At 43.6% G+C, this 16428-nt stretch overlaps 2 protein-coding genes across 3 annotated transcripts in view; one reads left to right on the plus strand and one right to left on the minus strand.

The window, feature by feature from the left end:
- Positions 1 to 147: 147 nt before the first annotated feature.
- csgalnact1a (chondroitin sulfate N-acetylgalactosaminyltransferase 1a) lies at positions 148 to 9265 on the minus strand. Its single transcript, XM_086134561.1, has 7 exons — positions 8491 to 9265; positions 7121 to 7337; positions 5339 to 5440; positions 3133 to 3311; positions 2899 to 2993; positions 2664 to 2745; positions 148 to 1952 (listed from the first exon to the last, which is right to left on the minus strand). The coding sequence occupies exons 1-7, from the start codon at positions 9263 to 9265 to the stop codon at positions 1654 to 1656; spliced, it is 1749 nt and encodes a 582-aa protein (XP_085990687.1). The 3' UTR covers positions 148 to 1653.
- A 266-nt stretch (positions 9266 to 9531) lies between these two features.
- Positions 9532 to 16428, plus strand: part of amacr (alpha-methylacyl-CoA racemase) — a 35140-nt gene continuing 28243 nt past the window's right edge. Inside the window, exons 1-4 of one of the 2 annotated variants that reach the window (XM_086134565.1) lie at positions 9532 to 9673; positions 9782 to 9921; positions 13307 to 13365; positions 14608 to 14695. The gene's annotated coding sequence lies outside the window, so the exon portion shown is untranslated. Of the gene's footprint in view, positions 9922 to 13306; positions 13366 to 14607; positions 14696 to 16428 lie in introns of both variants that reach the window. The other variant, XM_086134564.1, reaches the window with a different exon arrangement.

Here is a 16428-nt window from a genome sequence, read left to right on the forward strand (position 1 = left end):
GAGATAGAAAAAGCTTATAATATGATATAAAAGTGTATGTATACATAACATGATTTGAGGAAAGTCATGGATTTTTTGGGAAAAATTCATTTTACGTGACTAAAGTCATACCATTAAAAAGAAACAAAGACAACGATAAGAAATGAACAGATTCTATATGTTTTTTATTAAAGTTCAGTAATTCACATATACATTAAAAAAAACTTGAAACATCCATTGATAGTTCCAAGAATAACATGTGAAAATTGTTCATATCTTTGGTCAAGTATTGCAATTGCATCACAGGCATTGCAGTTGACGATTGGGCACTTTATTTATGCCCAACTTAATGAATGGAAGAATAAATATGACATGAAAGTAAAGTACAAGTGCATAGACAAAGACAAAAAGATGCGTCAAATATTATATTTCATGTTGTCAAAGTCACCGTTCGAAACAACACCTCCCCACCCCCCTCAAAAATGACAAAATGTTACATTAAATTTGAATACAGAAAATTTTGGACCACCAAAAGGCTAATTCAGGTACTTCTAAACAGTTTTTTAAAAGACATACTAGATGGAAAATTGACTTTTGCATAATATGATTGTATTATAATATGATTGTATTGTAATATGATTGTATTATACTGCCCCTTCAAAGGCCAAGGTGCGCACACCAGAAGGAGCAACAGAACATCAATGGGCACCGAAGCATGGAATCATAATACATAAACTTGGGGAAGATCCAGTGCCACTTTCAAGCCGCAGCTCAAACACCCACACACTCTAAGGGTGTGAAGCTCCTGCTGTCACATCAAAGCCAAAAGGTAAGCAGAGCTGCAATGAATGTTGCTCGATGCACTGAATAGGATATGTTTCTCACAACCACTACCTGTTGCATGTTTTTAAGACACCTGAGAACTGCTTGAAATTATATATATTTTTAAAAATACCAGAATTCTCCTTTAAATCAGGGTTCCCCAAATATTTTCATCTAATGACTCCCAATTTTGATTCTTTCATGTAATGCAAAAATACTAAAATACATCAGGTCCAAGCATCATATGGATATATACTGTATATATATATATATATATATGTATATATATATATATATACAGTATATATATATACAATATATATACCAGTTATGACTTTATATACAAATATGATCAATAAAATACACTGTAGCTTAATGCTGAGCCTCAGTTTGGGCAGCGTTGTTTGAGTCAACGTCGATATATTCGCAAATTATACAGATAATTACAATAGAACATGTAACAGCGAGTTTTCATCCTTGAATGTTAAACTATTGCTGCGGTTAAATAAAAGGAGAATTGTAATAATTGTACACTATTTACAACATATTACACAAAAATACAGGTTGGGATAATTATATGATTATATATAACTTGTTGCCAAGTTATATACACGAAAGAAAGAAATGTCTTTTAAACTTTTAATGCCTGAAGGTTGCGACACAATCATAAAAAAAATAAAAATGGAATTAAAAATATATATTCATATAAAAGCAAAATAAAACCGTTTTTTACATCGTTGACATATAATTATTTTTAAAAACTGCTATTCACTTCCCCTCCTGTAGGCGTCTCTGCTTCCCCACAAATGAACAGAAACGTCGATTGTCCAGTCTTGCGCTACTTCGTTGACTTCATGTCTTTTTGGCGTTCTGTAGTAGTTGCTGCGTCTTCTGCTTGCGTAGGTGCGCGTCAATGTCTTTGCGGAAGAAGAGCATGCCCAGCTGGCCGTGCGACGCCTCGTTCATGGCCTTGGATTGCATGCACATGCGGTACTGTTCGGGTGCCAGCTCGTCGGCGCAGTGCTTCTCATGCCACAGGTGGAAGAGGCCGCGCGACGGAGCCCGCACCACCAGAAGGTTGCTGCGCAGGTACTTGCGATACAGGTGCACGTCCTCGCCACCCCAGCCCTTGATGTCGATGTCGAAACCTCCTGCCGGAAAGACAAGAATGCGTTCATTCATAGTCGGGGACAGTCTAAAAAAAAACGGTCAATGTAAAAAAGCTTAATGTTGGTAAATGTCAGGAAAGCTGACCGTTCGCGATCAAAACTAACATTTCTACTCATGCCCACTTCAACCTTCGAAAAAAAAATTCAAAGCAGTCGCGATAGTGCAGTATTTTGGATTTCTCCCATAGACGTACACTACAGAGCAGGGGTGTCAAACTCATTTTTGTCGCAGCCCACATTGTAGTTACCTTTTCCCTTGGAGGGTCGTAATGACTGAAACCATATAAAGAAGTCAAAAATAATGCTTGATTCAACTATGTAATTGTCTGTAATGAGGGGTTTGGCAACAAGAAAATTCTTGCGATATCTCTCTCATGTCAAAATGCTCATATTTTGTGCGGCTAAACAAAACAAAATAAGGGTTTCACCGCAGCCTGACTCCATTCATGAAGCTGAATGGATGCAAATTGATCTTGACGCGAGGCTATTGCATTATGCTAACGTGGGCGGTCGACAGTGCGACGTAGCGTCAAGAAATAAGACCTCACGTGTCCGGTAACCGAACAACAGACGTTCAAAATGTTCGCACGGCATGAACACCGAATCTGCACACTTGCCAGGAAGTCTTTGTTTTTACCAGAGATGTCAGACATCCCGAAGGAGACGGTTGCCTGCGGACCCTTTGATCATTACCTATGTCGATGAAGTCCGAGCGGTACTGGCAGGTCATACCGAACCCGAAATCTCTCCAGAAGCCCGTGTCTTTCTTCATCACCTGAGAAGACAGGAAGTAAGCCATAAAGACCACAGGGGAGATACATTTAAGGCCTCCATACTGCACGATAGATTAGCGTGACTCAAGCATATTCCCCCGCGGCTTAAAAGGGATTTTTTATTATTATTTTTAAACTTTATGGGTAGGTTTTACCAGCTGTTGCTCTACTGGCGGGATGTGTTCGGGACTGCCGTAAATCAGTTTGGGGTTGTACTGGCTGAATAACACCGGGTAGAAAACCTTTTTACCTGGAATGGGAGAAATGGAGAGTTAAAGCGCGACACTTGAAGACAGAAAGCAAATTTCAAATCACAAAGGTTTACGATTTACCAAGGTAGTTCACAGATAAATATGTAGCTCTTAGACAAACGTGAACATAGAACTTACCGGACTGAGTGTTGAGTCTGCAAGATCCGAGGAAGTCGGCAGTGAAGTAGATGTCCACATCGCAGAAGAAGAGCAGCACGTTGCCCCACTTCCACGCTCGAGCCCCGACGTCCAGACCTCGACCTCGGGAGAACTCCTCATCCAGCTGCAGGAGAGTGTAGTTTTTGAAGTTGACCTCCCTGCAGGGGGTGATCGGAAACGAGTGGGCGGTTTAGAGAAGTTCTGATGGAAACGTCAGCCTTCGTCATTGACACGGTTTTGGATTCTCCTTGGCAGCTATCTCGATTATGTTGAGGCTTCGTCGGAATTCACTCACCGGTCACTCTGTACTTGACTAGCGTTCATATTGGATATTTTTTTACTCTAGTTATTATTTGAAGGGCGACTTTTACCCAAGTCACATATATTCGAAACGAACCGTAATTTTAAGTACCGTTTTAGCGAGGAGTTTGAATAACAGCGCTGGGTCAAAACTCAAAAAGAGTTCCCACAGTTGACGCTGCAGCAGACGGGAATCTCACACGGGGCCACGATGGCGAAATCGCTCAAATCGCTGGGGAAAGCGTCAACAGCTGTGACAGCTGTGATGTAGCCTCGGGGGCCAAATCTCATTGATGCGGTGAGTGACTAACGCTGAGCTCACACATGAGAGAATGAGAGACGGACCCCCCACTTTTGTTGGGCCTCTGGTGAAACCGTGGAAATGGGTTCTAGGAACTGCGCTGCTAATGGCCATAAAAAGACAAAAATACAATGTCGTCTTCTGAGCCTTTAATCGTCTCCTGGCCCAAGAAATCGTCCAGCTTCCCGTGGCAGTTTTCTTCTTCAGTCTATCAGAAACCTTCAATCCTTAATCTGAAATCTCAACGCTGACCTGAAGTCCAATTTGAGATCTTAATCCCGGTTTAAAACCCTAACTCAGTCTTGAAAGCCAAACTTGGAGTATTACTTGGAACCCTTATTTGAAAATCTAGCACCATCTTCTTGAGACCCTAATTTAAAACATTCACCCTAATTTAAATCCCTATTTTGAAACCTTACCCACTCCACAAAAAAAAAATCTGGCTCAAAATTTTAACCTCGTCTTGAAACCATACGCTGAAATCCTGTTTGTGTTGTCGTTGTGTTCTGGCATGTGCCGACTTGCAGCTAGTACCTCTCAGTCACGGCGCATATTTGGGATAGCAGAGTAGCTGGCACCTGTGGAGGAATCCTTTCATTGTCCCAAACAAAGACGGAAATTCAGATTGGTGTGACTGACAGGCCCAAGCTGTCAGTCAAAGAAGTTTGTTATTCATTTTGGGAGCTTTGCGTGATCCCTTTGCTTCCTCGCAAGTCTTTTAAGAGCCTCGCAAGCCAATTCAACTTGAATGAGAAGACAGACAGCATAATAATAATAAAAAGCTTGCGTGAAGATGATCCTTTCCAAGCTGTTTCTTCCATTTCCGTCCTGTGCCAGCAAACCCCAACTTGAAACTCTTAACCACTTTCAACCCTATCTCGACGCCCGATTTTCAAACCTTAATTTGAAACCCGGTAGATTACTTTATTTCATTTCCAGGCAGTGAAAAAAATTTTTTTAAACAAAAATGTGTACAGTACTTTATTCAAATTCAATGTGTGCAGCCTGCATCTTCGCTTAACTTCAGCCTGCATCTTCTTCTTAACTTTCATTCATTTCCCCCTACAAGACTCTAAAATCATAAATCCCTTCCTCCGCCAGTCTCTTGAACATCCCTAGTCACTTTCATTTCCATCCTCTCCCTGGCAAGGAGACCAAGAAGAGACGCTTGGTGGCAGCGGACTTGAGGCCAAACTTAAACCTATGCGGGATGCTGAACCACTTGCATCACCATAGCAACCAACCCCCCCTCCATTCAGTTAGAATGGGATCGCTTGATAGAGAGCTAGATAGCTACCTAGTAAGACAGCTTGAACAGAGCTAAATAGCTAGCTGCATAGGCATATAGCTAAATAGCTAGCTAAATGGCTAGCTATTACGGTAGATCGCTAAATAGTTAGCTAAATAGGTAGATAGCTAGATAGAGAGCTAAATAGGTAGATAGCTGGGGGCTGTCGGAGTGAACCAGTGTGCGCTCTGAGCATATTTCCCAACGCACCCTAGACAGTGAGATAGTTAGCTAGCTATCGATCGATCGATACGTAGATAAAATGTGATAGATAGAATGCTGATTTCTTGACTCACCTGGACGTGTTCTCTAGAATGCGATGCACCTCGCTCACCTCCTCCTTCCCGAAATAGACCACCGTGAGGTGGACGCGGCCGTCCTGGCGCACGCAGACGTCCCTGGACACGCGCGCATAACGACACAGACACACACAAACAAATCTTCTCATTGAGAAAGCAAAATGAGCAAAAATGAAAAATCTGAACTGTAGTGCGCTAACCAACAGGTCGCTTTCATAGAATGTGATTTAAAAAAAAAATGGAAACCTAACCATGGCTGAAAACCCTCATGTGAAACTCTAAACCCTGACTCGAAACCGCAATTTAAAACCTGAATTTTAGACAATACTCTCAAACCATAGCTCGGAATTGAATCCCTAAATTGAAACTCTTTGTCATTTTTGTTAAAAACCTCATTTTGAGAACGTAACCCTGTCAAAACCACAGTAAAACGAACCAAAAAAACCCCCCAAAAAAGTTCAAATGAGAAAAAAATATATTTCTCAAATTAATTGAATATGATTAAATTACATAAAAAAGACAAACATTTTTATTCATCACCCTGAAGAGAATCATATGCAATGTGCTATACAAATACCATTCAATAAAAACTGTCATAATGATACAGTGGTTAATTTATTGTTTAGAAAATAAAATAGTTCACTGTTTAATTGATGGTCATAAATAGATAAAGGCTTTTTATTGGCTTCTGTTGCTTTCTGGCACCAAACCGTTGAAAGCACCAAACTGTCGGGACAGTGCAGAAAATGTTGTTTTAAGTTTTAATAAAAATGTTAAATCACTGCAGGAAATTGTTTTTAAAAAATGACAGGAAGCTGTTCAACTATGTCCTCATCAACATACTTTAGCAGTACAAATAAGCACATGTGATTGTGCTTATCAAAGCAAGCAAATTGTCACAAATTCCAATCGGATTAGTTCAAATAGGCTTTGAAAAATGTCATGAATGATACGTTTGTTCAGGCCGCGACCGATGCTTTTTTTTTTTTGGTGAGTGACTCCTATCGAAACGCTGCCAACGTGATTGGGAAGCAAATTGATTTTCGGCAGAGGAGATAGGCGCCGGAAAAAACCCCCTGCAATTATCTCTGCTAAATTCATATCTTAGCCGTGCGATTATTTGCTTACATGAACACACACACGCACGCGTGTTGAAAATGAATGAGGCTAATTTGTTGGCTCAGTGGTTCTTTCCAGTCAGTAAGTGCCGTGCTGTGCCGCTGTAGATCAACTTTTGTGCCTCCCAGGAGGCATTTAAACAGGCTTGAACAGTGCCACTAAGCAGGATTTACCAGGAAAAAGAAAATAGTGATGAGCAACAACACCCGTGGCCGTAAATCGGACACTTTCCAGGAGAGAAGGACATAAACGGTAGGTTTTAATCCTGACAGACCACCAAACAGAATTATCTCAGCTTGATGACTTTTGGAGGAATATAATAAGTGCCCCTCACATGGAAAAAAACAACAACAACAAAAAAACGATCTGCTATGCAAAGGGGCACAAACGATTACTCACGATATAGCTGCAGAACACTATGCTAAAATGTTGTCGTTTAAATTAACATTGGAGTTTCGCATATTAGCCCAGAGGTGCTCATTAGCAAATTAATCCCTTCTGTTGTCTGCCATCTTTGAATCTGTCCCAGTTTATGTTGGGATTTTATGCCTAGCAGCAACAAAATAAATAAGATGCTATGTTAAATTAATTCCCTTGTTGGTTTAATCCCTATTTAAAATGGGCGGGGGGGGGGATATGAATATGGATTCGGGCACTCACCTGAAGTTGTGCATGAATTGCTTGAACTTGTCGGTTCGTCGGGACAGCGGCACCACGATGTTGATGAGCACGTCGGCCGTGTCCACCCGCTCGCTCTTCACCTTCATCAGCGGTCCGAAGGGCCGGAAGAGGACCAGGCGGCGGAATTCCCGACTGGAATCGCCGCGGAAGGTCAGCTCGTACACTGTCCCTTTATCCTTCTCTGTGCGCGTGATGCCTGATGTGCGCGGGGAAAGCAAACACACAATTGACACAGTGAATTGAAAAAATATGAATGACCTCAGCATTTCTATTCACTGAAACGTTTTCAGGTCTGTATATCCATGCTAACACGAAACAAACGCCACCCCAACACATGCTAGGCTATTTGGCACCCATGCTAATTCTGTGTTGTTTTGTGGGCCTTACCTCAGCTTGTTTTTAAACAACTCGTAAATTACCGCACTTGACTTGCAAATTAAAGCCGAGGTCAACACTGGGGGGGTGGGGGGTAAGAAATAAACCAAACAGGAACAGCGACCACGGATGAAGTAAAAGAGCCGGGAAGAAAAGACGCTAATGAACCGGAACGCGCTCTTCAAAGAGCTAAGATGCAGTCTGATAACCACCCAAAACTCATCGGCTTCCTGCAACGGAGGGCTTAATTTCCCCGCAGGGATGTTGCGATAAACTTTTTTTTCTCTGCAAATACTCCACGTTTCTTAAACAGATGGCGATCTCCACATGTCATTGATTTCTGTGAACTGGCAAGTCTGACATTCTTTGGTGATGAGGGACTAGAAAAATTAACTCGAGTACCTTTCCTACTCTGACTTAGTGCTCAATACCTGCCACACCAGTATTCCGTAGTCAAAAGAAAGGTGGATAAATGTTGCTATTACGGCTCCGAAAAGCTAATTTAGCTCAATCTGTAAAAGGGGCTTTTGACAGCGACAAATGCTTTCGACACCTCTCTTACACAGATCAAATTTGGCAGGCCAACTTGTCCCCCCCCCCCTTCTACACCCCCACCCGCATCCCTACCCCACTCATACAGAAGAGTAAAAATGCCCGATTTTATAGGCAAAAAGGGGCTGGCGATCTTCCAAAGATAGACTAGACGTGAGATACTCCCACTTGTGAGTGAGGAACAGCTGCGTCCATTTCCTGTCGTTGTGGTCAAAGCAGGACAGCTCACTAGGATATCCTGATGAACACACATCCACATGCACACACTTGTTCCTGACTATCCAAGTAATCACATGCAACAACATCCATCTTTTTTTTTCTCAATTAGCTACCAAGCAGGTTCCAGCGTATTGAGCAGAATCAAACTCTTCCTCAATATCACTCACAAATAAGAGCTCCAGTGTCTTTTCTCGTGTTCTCACCTTCTATAAAGTCAGACGGCGAGTAGACTTTGCTACTTTTGCCATCCAGCTGGCCAGGCGGTGTGTTGAGGCTATGCAGGGCAAATTCCAGCACCTCCCCAAGATCGTCCCGCTTATCCTTCCTCACGGGTTTCTCCTCGGGGTGACGCGTCAGGCCCATCTCCAGCTGGTAGACTTTGTGCATGGTGAAGCTCTCAAAGGGCACCACCGCGTACTCGCTAGGTAGCCTGACCCCGCCCGTCACCTCGGCTTTGGAGAGCTGGCTCCTCATGAAGTCCCGGAGGTCCGCCTGCTGGCTTTTGAGTCCGGGGGCATCCCCGAGGTCGCCCGCCTGCGATCCGCGCCCCTCTGCCGGGCCCCCAGCGGTGGCCCTCTTCAGGCTGTCCTGCACACCTTTGAGCTGCTGGCTCCGCTCCTGCAGCGCCTCTTTGAGCTGAGCTATCTGTTTCTTCAGGGAGGTGATGTGCAGCCGGTGTTGCTCTTCGCGTTCCTGCAGTAGCGCCTGGTAGGAATGGACCACCGGTGGTCCCCCGCTTTGGGCAGCTCGCCCAGTTCCAGCCATGCCTGCCGCCACCCCGGGCCTCGTACCACCCAGGCTGACCTGATTGGAACCGGCGTGCGGTAAGGCGCGACTGAGCGGCGGGTTGTCCGAGTGCAGGGGACTGCAGGTCATCACGTAGAGGAGTGACAAGGAGCAACACAGGAGGACTAGCACGGCGCCCATGCGGGACACCCAGGCCAGGAGTCCACGCCGCAACATGGCTCCGTCTCGCATCAAAATCAGTCGCCTCTCCCGTTCAAACTGCCGTCCGGAACGATCACGTAACCTCACACACAACGATAAGCGTCCGATTAGGTTCCATGGCCGTGCCACTTATCAGTGTGAGGTCACTTCATGGCACCGCCGCTTGACATCGGCTTCGGTCCTCGGCAAAGTCAATAAATGAGGCTAGAATGTTTGTGAGAAAGCATTTTTTTCCCACTCTGTTAGTCCACTTAGCGCCATGGTCTGCTGGAAGACCGAGACGCCGTTACATCATTTATTACGCGAGGTGACTCATGTGCATTGCCCTTTTCCTCCACTGAGATGATTCAGGGAACGTCTGGTGATCCCTGGGGATAGCGCAGCCGCCGCCGCCGTCAACGGGTGCTCTCCTGATGCTGTGAGAATGGAGAAAAGACGGTCAGAAAAGTCTTTTCACTCCTGGAAGCAGCAGATCTGTGCATGTGGCGCATGCGGCGGTGACATCACCGAACACACAAAATAACCGTTTCGTATTCTCTCCGGCAGCAAAGTTGTGTCAAATGAGGAGAGCACACCGGGCACACTCTTTGACATGTTGGCTAAAAGAAAGTTTTCTAGCAACCAGACCAAAGCATTCCCCGCCAGTGCTCCGGATGGCGGAGAAAAATGTCACATGAGTGAGAGAAGTAAGTGGGTCAGTTACACAAACGTACACTTTATCTCCGACTTTTGAGCCACAATGGCTCTTTTCACAAGAATTGGAGTATCCACCTCTTTGTGCTTTTTACATTTTTTTCTAACAGGCAGCATTTGAATTATTCAATATTGGATGGATGCCCGTGTAGAAAAACAATTAAGAGCCGTTTCAAGCATTTTTGATGGGTATGACGCCACACGGAAAAGCATTTGACCTACTTTGGAATAGATCATCAAAACAGAAGAAATAACGATAACATTTAGGAAGCCAGGCATTTTTTTAACCCTTTCATGCACCCTGTAACCCGTGCTTATCATGATTACATGATAAGCTGTCCACTGTCGTAACCGCTGTCCCCGAAAGGGTTAAAAATACTCATACAGAATGTATCCCTGAACCATAAACCAATGACAGCGCTTCACGTTATTTAAAAAAAAAAAAGCCCCAAACCCAAAAAGGTAAATAATGTGGAATCATCATGTGATCACAAACCAATATAGCTATGAATTAAAGATAGAGAAACCCATGAAGTGAGTGGGAATATACATTTTGGGGAGTCGGGGGGGGGGGGGTGATTGACAGCTTGTTTGAGTTACTGTACATATCTTTCAATGTATCTCTGTGCATGGCACTCGGCCTCGACGGGCCCGACACACAGTCGCCCCTTTGACAGTGCCGCCCTGTGAAAGCATTAGTCTATGGTGCGAGTGAATACTGGACTGTGCTCCGGCAAGGCGCCTCTCCTGTTAGACCTCCGCTGAATACTTGGGAGAATGTTTGAGGAGTGGGGGGGGGGGGGGGGGGGCTGGACCTTAGGAAATGCGGCGCGGCAGGAATTGTCTGCTGCCGTCCGTGTATCAGTCTTTAAATTGCAAACATTTTATTTTTAACCCTTTCAAGCACCCTGTAACTTGATTACATGATAAGATGTCCACTGTAGTAAGCGCTGTCCCTGAAAGCAATCATCACTTGTCTACTGAGTGTAACCAGTAATTTTTATTTGTTTGCGCCAATGGAGCAAATATGATTGAGCCAAATGAAGTCTGCCGAGCAAAAACTGTCCGTTTTTTTTTTTTTGTTATGTGTTGCGTTGTATTATTTTGTTATTTTATGTTGACTGTTTGTGTTATGTTTATGTAAAGAAACCTGTCTTGGGACCACGGCTGAAAACTAGCATTTATGCTAGGTCCGGCGCATTTTTGTGTTGATTAATGTGCACTGTCCCAATAAAATAAATAAAAAGCGCAATTTGTAACATTAGTGGCTCAGGCTCTACTCAGCTTGGGTTGGAGAGGTGTCACATAAAAAAATGTTACGACCCAAAGCTGCGAAAACCACGCAGGACGGCAATGAGAAAACGGTACGTTGCGCTAATGTTAGCATGTGTGTCTGTTTTGGTCATTTTTAGTCGCTCAGATGTGGCAAACAGCAGTGGTTTCAAGTCCCCAAAACTGCCCCCAAAAAATAAACAATTTAATATCTTGAGTACATTTTAAACCTGTCTTTTTGAAGTAAAAATTTCGGCAACGGTGCGACCAAAACAGAAATACAAAGTCAACGCGTCACACACTTAGGGTTTCATTTTCTCCCAAGATGAGACTGCTGGTCTGTAAAAAATATTGATTCATGCGAAACCCGGTCCGAGTTGCAAAAAAAAAGGTTGGGGACTGCTGAGCTACACGGTGCAACGCATATTTCGGTTAAACCACTACAGGGGTGCGTTTGATAATCACATCACTTCCTATATGGCACCATGCTTTCTGGTTTTGAAGGTTCTCGTAACCAAACTTGACGTTTTCACTCTCAGGATCACTGCTGGGTTTGTGTACGTAAACTCACGAAAGCGTCATTTTGAAAAATCAAGGCTTTGAGTCGCTCGAGCAAAGTATTGGTCACCTGGTGCACATTTCCAGGCAAAAGCCAGGCACTCCCCAGGGGGGAATGAATAAGCTGATTCAGCCCAGGTTACTTGAGAACGCAAGGCTACTACTACCATACACACACGCTCACTCAACGGGACTGAATCATTGCATTTCAATTTTATTGCTGGTGCAAAAGCACGCCGTCGTGTCGCTGCTTGTGTTTCTCCAACGAGCCAATACAGTATTCAAGTTTTGCGTGATACTGTGCAAGAGAGGTATTCATCAAATATTGCTATCCGTGAGATAGATTCAACTATTATTGTTCTGGCTAGCAAAATATTGTTTGCACTGACTCTGCAAATTGCGTAAAGGGGACATTTTTTAAGGCTTTTGAACAAATAGTTGGGGTTCTGAAATGACTGCTTGAATGTGAAATTAAACAACCAAATATTTTGTCATCAGCCTATTTCTGAAACTGTCCTCTGTTGAGCTAGTCTGTGTGAAGATTCAAAGCCACTTTCAAGGCTGTCCAACACACCATCGTACAGAAACGGGCACATCTGCCACAGGTGCAATTATCATGTCAAAGCCACACGGTAAGCGGAGCTGCAATGTTTCACGTTTAGTGACTTGTGTGTCACACTGTGACTGTCGTTGTGGAGGAGTAAAGTCGATTCGTCGGCTAATTATGACTGTGTGAAATAAAGTTAGCATTTCCACAAAAAAATAAAAATAAATTCCAACCAATACGCATGTGGAAAAATATACAAGCGAGTTTTCAATTGCTATTTGCCAACTTTTCACCTGGTCCGAAATAGCGAACCATGTGATCTCAAGTGCACAGAATGTTAACGTGTTCCAAATATAAGTGCTACTTGTATCTCCAAACAAGCATAAATTCAACGCATCCTGGTGGGATGCTATAAAAGCCACATGTAAACACAGCGGGGAGCTTGTTTACAAGCAGGCAAACTCGCCATTTTCCGTACGCTGCGAAAAAGAAAAACGCCGCGTGACAGCAGTCCCTCCCGTCACATCTTTCATCCTCTGCGGGTGATAAATTGAGATGACTTGAAGCGCCTCAGACACGGCTGCAATCTCCTTCAAACCTCCCCAAATCACTTCCTCTCCCCATTACTGCTGCAACGTCCTGCCTACGTTGAACGTAGCTCCGTTGAAACGCATTTTCACACACAGTGGAAAATTGCTGCATCCGAGCTTTTAAGAGTGGATCCAGTCTCTATAAAAAACTAAACGGAGAACTGAAAGAATTACCGGTACTCACATTTGTATATTTAAATACAAACGTATTGCGCTGGGAGAACATGCACCAAACACGAAGGCCAAGGCCGGAATCGAACCCTGCGCCTCTGCACTGTGAGGCCGACATGTGAACCAGTTGTTCACCATGCCGCCACATTAACACACATCCATGTAATATATTATTACTCACAGGTCTGAAAAATGTGTGAATAATGTCATGATCCTGATCCTGTTCTTGTGTGTCTCCAGCAGGTGGCAGTGGAGTGCCTTTCCTCCAGCGTGCACACCTGCTGCTCATGTGTTCATCAGTAAGTCCAAGTATTTAAAGACTGCAGAGATCTCACGTCTCTGGTTGGACTTTTTGGTCCTATTGCTCAAGTGTTGTTTGCTAGCCTTCTTTTGATCTAGTCTCCCGCTTTGTAAGTATTTGAGTTTTGTATTTGATGTTGTTCATGTTTTTGTGAAATTGGACGTCAAGTCATTTCGTTTGGATTCTGGGTGTTACTTGCCTTGCCTTTTTGCAAGTGTTTTTTTTTTTTTTTTAAGTATCGTTTTCCTGGTTCTTTTGACCAGTGATTTCGGTTTATACTTTGTCGTTGCGTTTTTCTATGAAATAAATATTTTTGTACGGACTTTTGTTTGTGTCTACGTTGGTGGGATCCAATCGCCATTCAGTTCGTTCCCAAACTGTGTCAAATAAAGGACAACTGCACTTTCTTTTTCTGCTCTCTTTATATTCACGCATGTCTATATCTCCCTGTGTGCACTACAATGCCCCCTAGAGGCCAAGACGTACACAGCATGTATCATTTTTTTAAATACTATTTTAATATCTTATTTTCAGTTTTTTTTCCTTTTAAGTTACTGTATATTTCAAGGTGACATTTGGTTGCTGGAAAAATATGAGATAAGATGGAGAAGATAGAATGAATGTGTGCTTGACAGTCACACCCCCGCAGCAGAATTCACACGCGACCCACAGGTTCACCGGCATTCAACCTTTAAACATCAGACAACCTCGCGACCCCTTTTTATCCTGAGTCACACGATGAGGCCCATGTCTGCCTTCAAACATTTCCTGTCACTCTCAAGCTCCAGATAAGATAGTGAAGCTCTTAGAATGCCCCCCAACCCCCATAGCGTTGGTGAGGTGCCGTGTGACATTGGCTGTGAGAGCTGTGGCCGACAGCAGCTTTTGTGCAGTGTTGCATTTACGCCTCCGTCATCCAGGTCAGGAGTACTTTTTTTTTGCCCTCTTATTTATTTAGCGTTCTTATTTTTACACTTGTATTACATTGAGGAATGTCAAATGAGCAACGGGAGACGAGCCACTTGTGCTGCGAGCGTCGTCTGCCCTCACTCCCTTGCTTCCTTGGGTTAAGTATCATGCGGACAGACCTCAGCCGGGGTGTGAGGAGAGGATGATGAGCACAAAAGGTGCCGTATTAAGTGATGAAGAGGAGGAGGAGGAGGATAGGATGATGATGGAGAGAAAGATGGGAAATGGAGAAAAAAGGCGCTCTTTGATGTGATGTGCTCTGTCCCCTCAGGTGCTGCACCAACCCCCCTCCCCCCCTGCTCATTAGGGGGCCCACTTTGGCTCGGAAACTTCCTGTCAACGGGCCATCTGGATGGAAGGTTATTAACACACGCACAAACTGAGAAAACTCACAGAAACGCATAAAACGACTTAAGATGTGCGCACACAAACAAAAACGTACACAAGCGTGCCGCGCACACAAACGCGCTCGTATCCGTACGAGGGCTGGAACGATTAATCGAATTCAAATTGACGTTGCAAGGTGGTAGAATGCAATTTTTAAAGCAAGCGGTGGGATGCCAAAGTGTTAGGCGAGTCAAACAAGTGCACGCGGCGCGGTCTTGCCTGTAAGTGGGTCCACCTCTTCCTGAAAGAGTTGCATTATTTCGCATCTACATTGCACCAGATGAAATGTGAACGGCCCCCCTACTGAGCGGGAAATGGGCCGTTGCGCCAGCGGTAGATGTTGTAGATGGAGATAAGATGGCAGGAGGAGATTGTCAATTGGTCATCAGCAATTGTAATCACAGATGACTTTTGTGTGCCTCAATGTATTTTTGACCCAGATTTTTTTTTAAATTGCTTTTAAACCTCAAAAAATTATTCGATACTTCATACACGTTTTCGAGGATAAAATTGGGAGGGGGAAATCACATTGCATGGTCTGTGTACATGCATGTGCTTTCAGAAGGCGGGGCTTAGTGGGGGCGGCGGATGAGTGATGTCAGCAAGTCCCCGTGTGAGCGCTGTGGTCGACAGCAGCTTCCGCTTGAGTGTGCTTATTTTTTTCAGTTAATATTTTATCAAATATGCCATCAATTAATCAAGTAGTATTGGGAAAAAAATTACAATAAACAACAATATCAAAACAAACGTATTATTTTTGTTCACTTGGGGTCGCCATCCTCACATTCTACACTGGAGTATCTGTGACTTTGAATGTATGTGGCTTTAAAAGGCAAGGCACGGTAAGTGATGTGGGGGTTCATGAGAATTCAGGCTGAAATTTAGGCGGCGAAACGGCAAGATAGCTACAGTAGATACTTCATTTAGATACCGTAGAGAACTTCATTCATCCAATGAGGTCAATTAACTTGACGCAGAAAGTACACAAATACAAAGGCAGCAATCCAACAACAGATTTTTGTATTGCGAGGGGCGGGGGGGGGGGGGGGGGGGGTCAGGTCACACTGTCATGCGATCTGTGAAACGCAAATGCCACCCGACTACAACACATCATACGTGGATCTCAAATAGGGCAATTTCATCATACAAGGAGCACATACGTGTCATTGCGCATGATGTCAATTTTCGCACTGAATCAGTGGTGCCTTTCTCCTTTGTTTGCCTCTTGTTGAAAGTCAAGTGAGCTCCGAGCAGCCTCCAATACCATAATCTCCATTTTCCGAAAATTACACCAGCTAGCTTCAAATACAGTATGTATTGATTGCTTGTTGGTGATGGAATGTGCTAATTAGGATTAGAACCATTTTCCTGGTATAAAAAAAAAGCCTCACGGTGCTGAATGTGAGGGATAGAGACAAACAACTATGGAGAAGTCGAACAAGCACATTGGGTGCGCTTATTATTATTATTTTATTGCCTGATATCTCAGGGTAGTGTCCCTCTTTTCGATTTTTATTTTTATCAAAATGTCATATGAGTGAATAATAAATCATCCTGATCACACATACCATTGAACCATTGCATAAAAAAGTTAGCATAGTTATGGTAATAAAAATCCTAAAGTTAGTCAACTAAAACAAAATAGATCACATGAGTCCTGATTATCACAAAATGCAATGCAATGGAAGGGAAAATGTGACTCATT

The sequence above is a fragment of the Hippocampus guttulatus genome, chromosome 17 (genome assembly GCF_054856545.1).
Source record: "Hippocampus guttulatus isolate MCC_2025c chromosome 17, RoL_Hgut_1.0, whole genome shotgun sequence".
Taxonomy (NCBI): Eukaryota; Metazoa; Chordata; class Actinopteri; order Syngnathiformes; family Syngnathidae; genus Hippocampus; species Hippocampus guttulatus.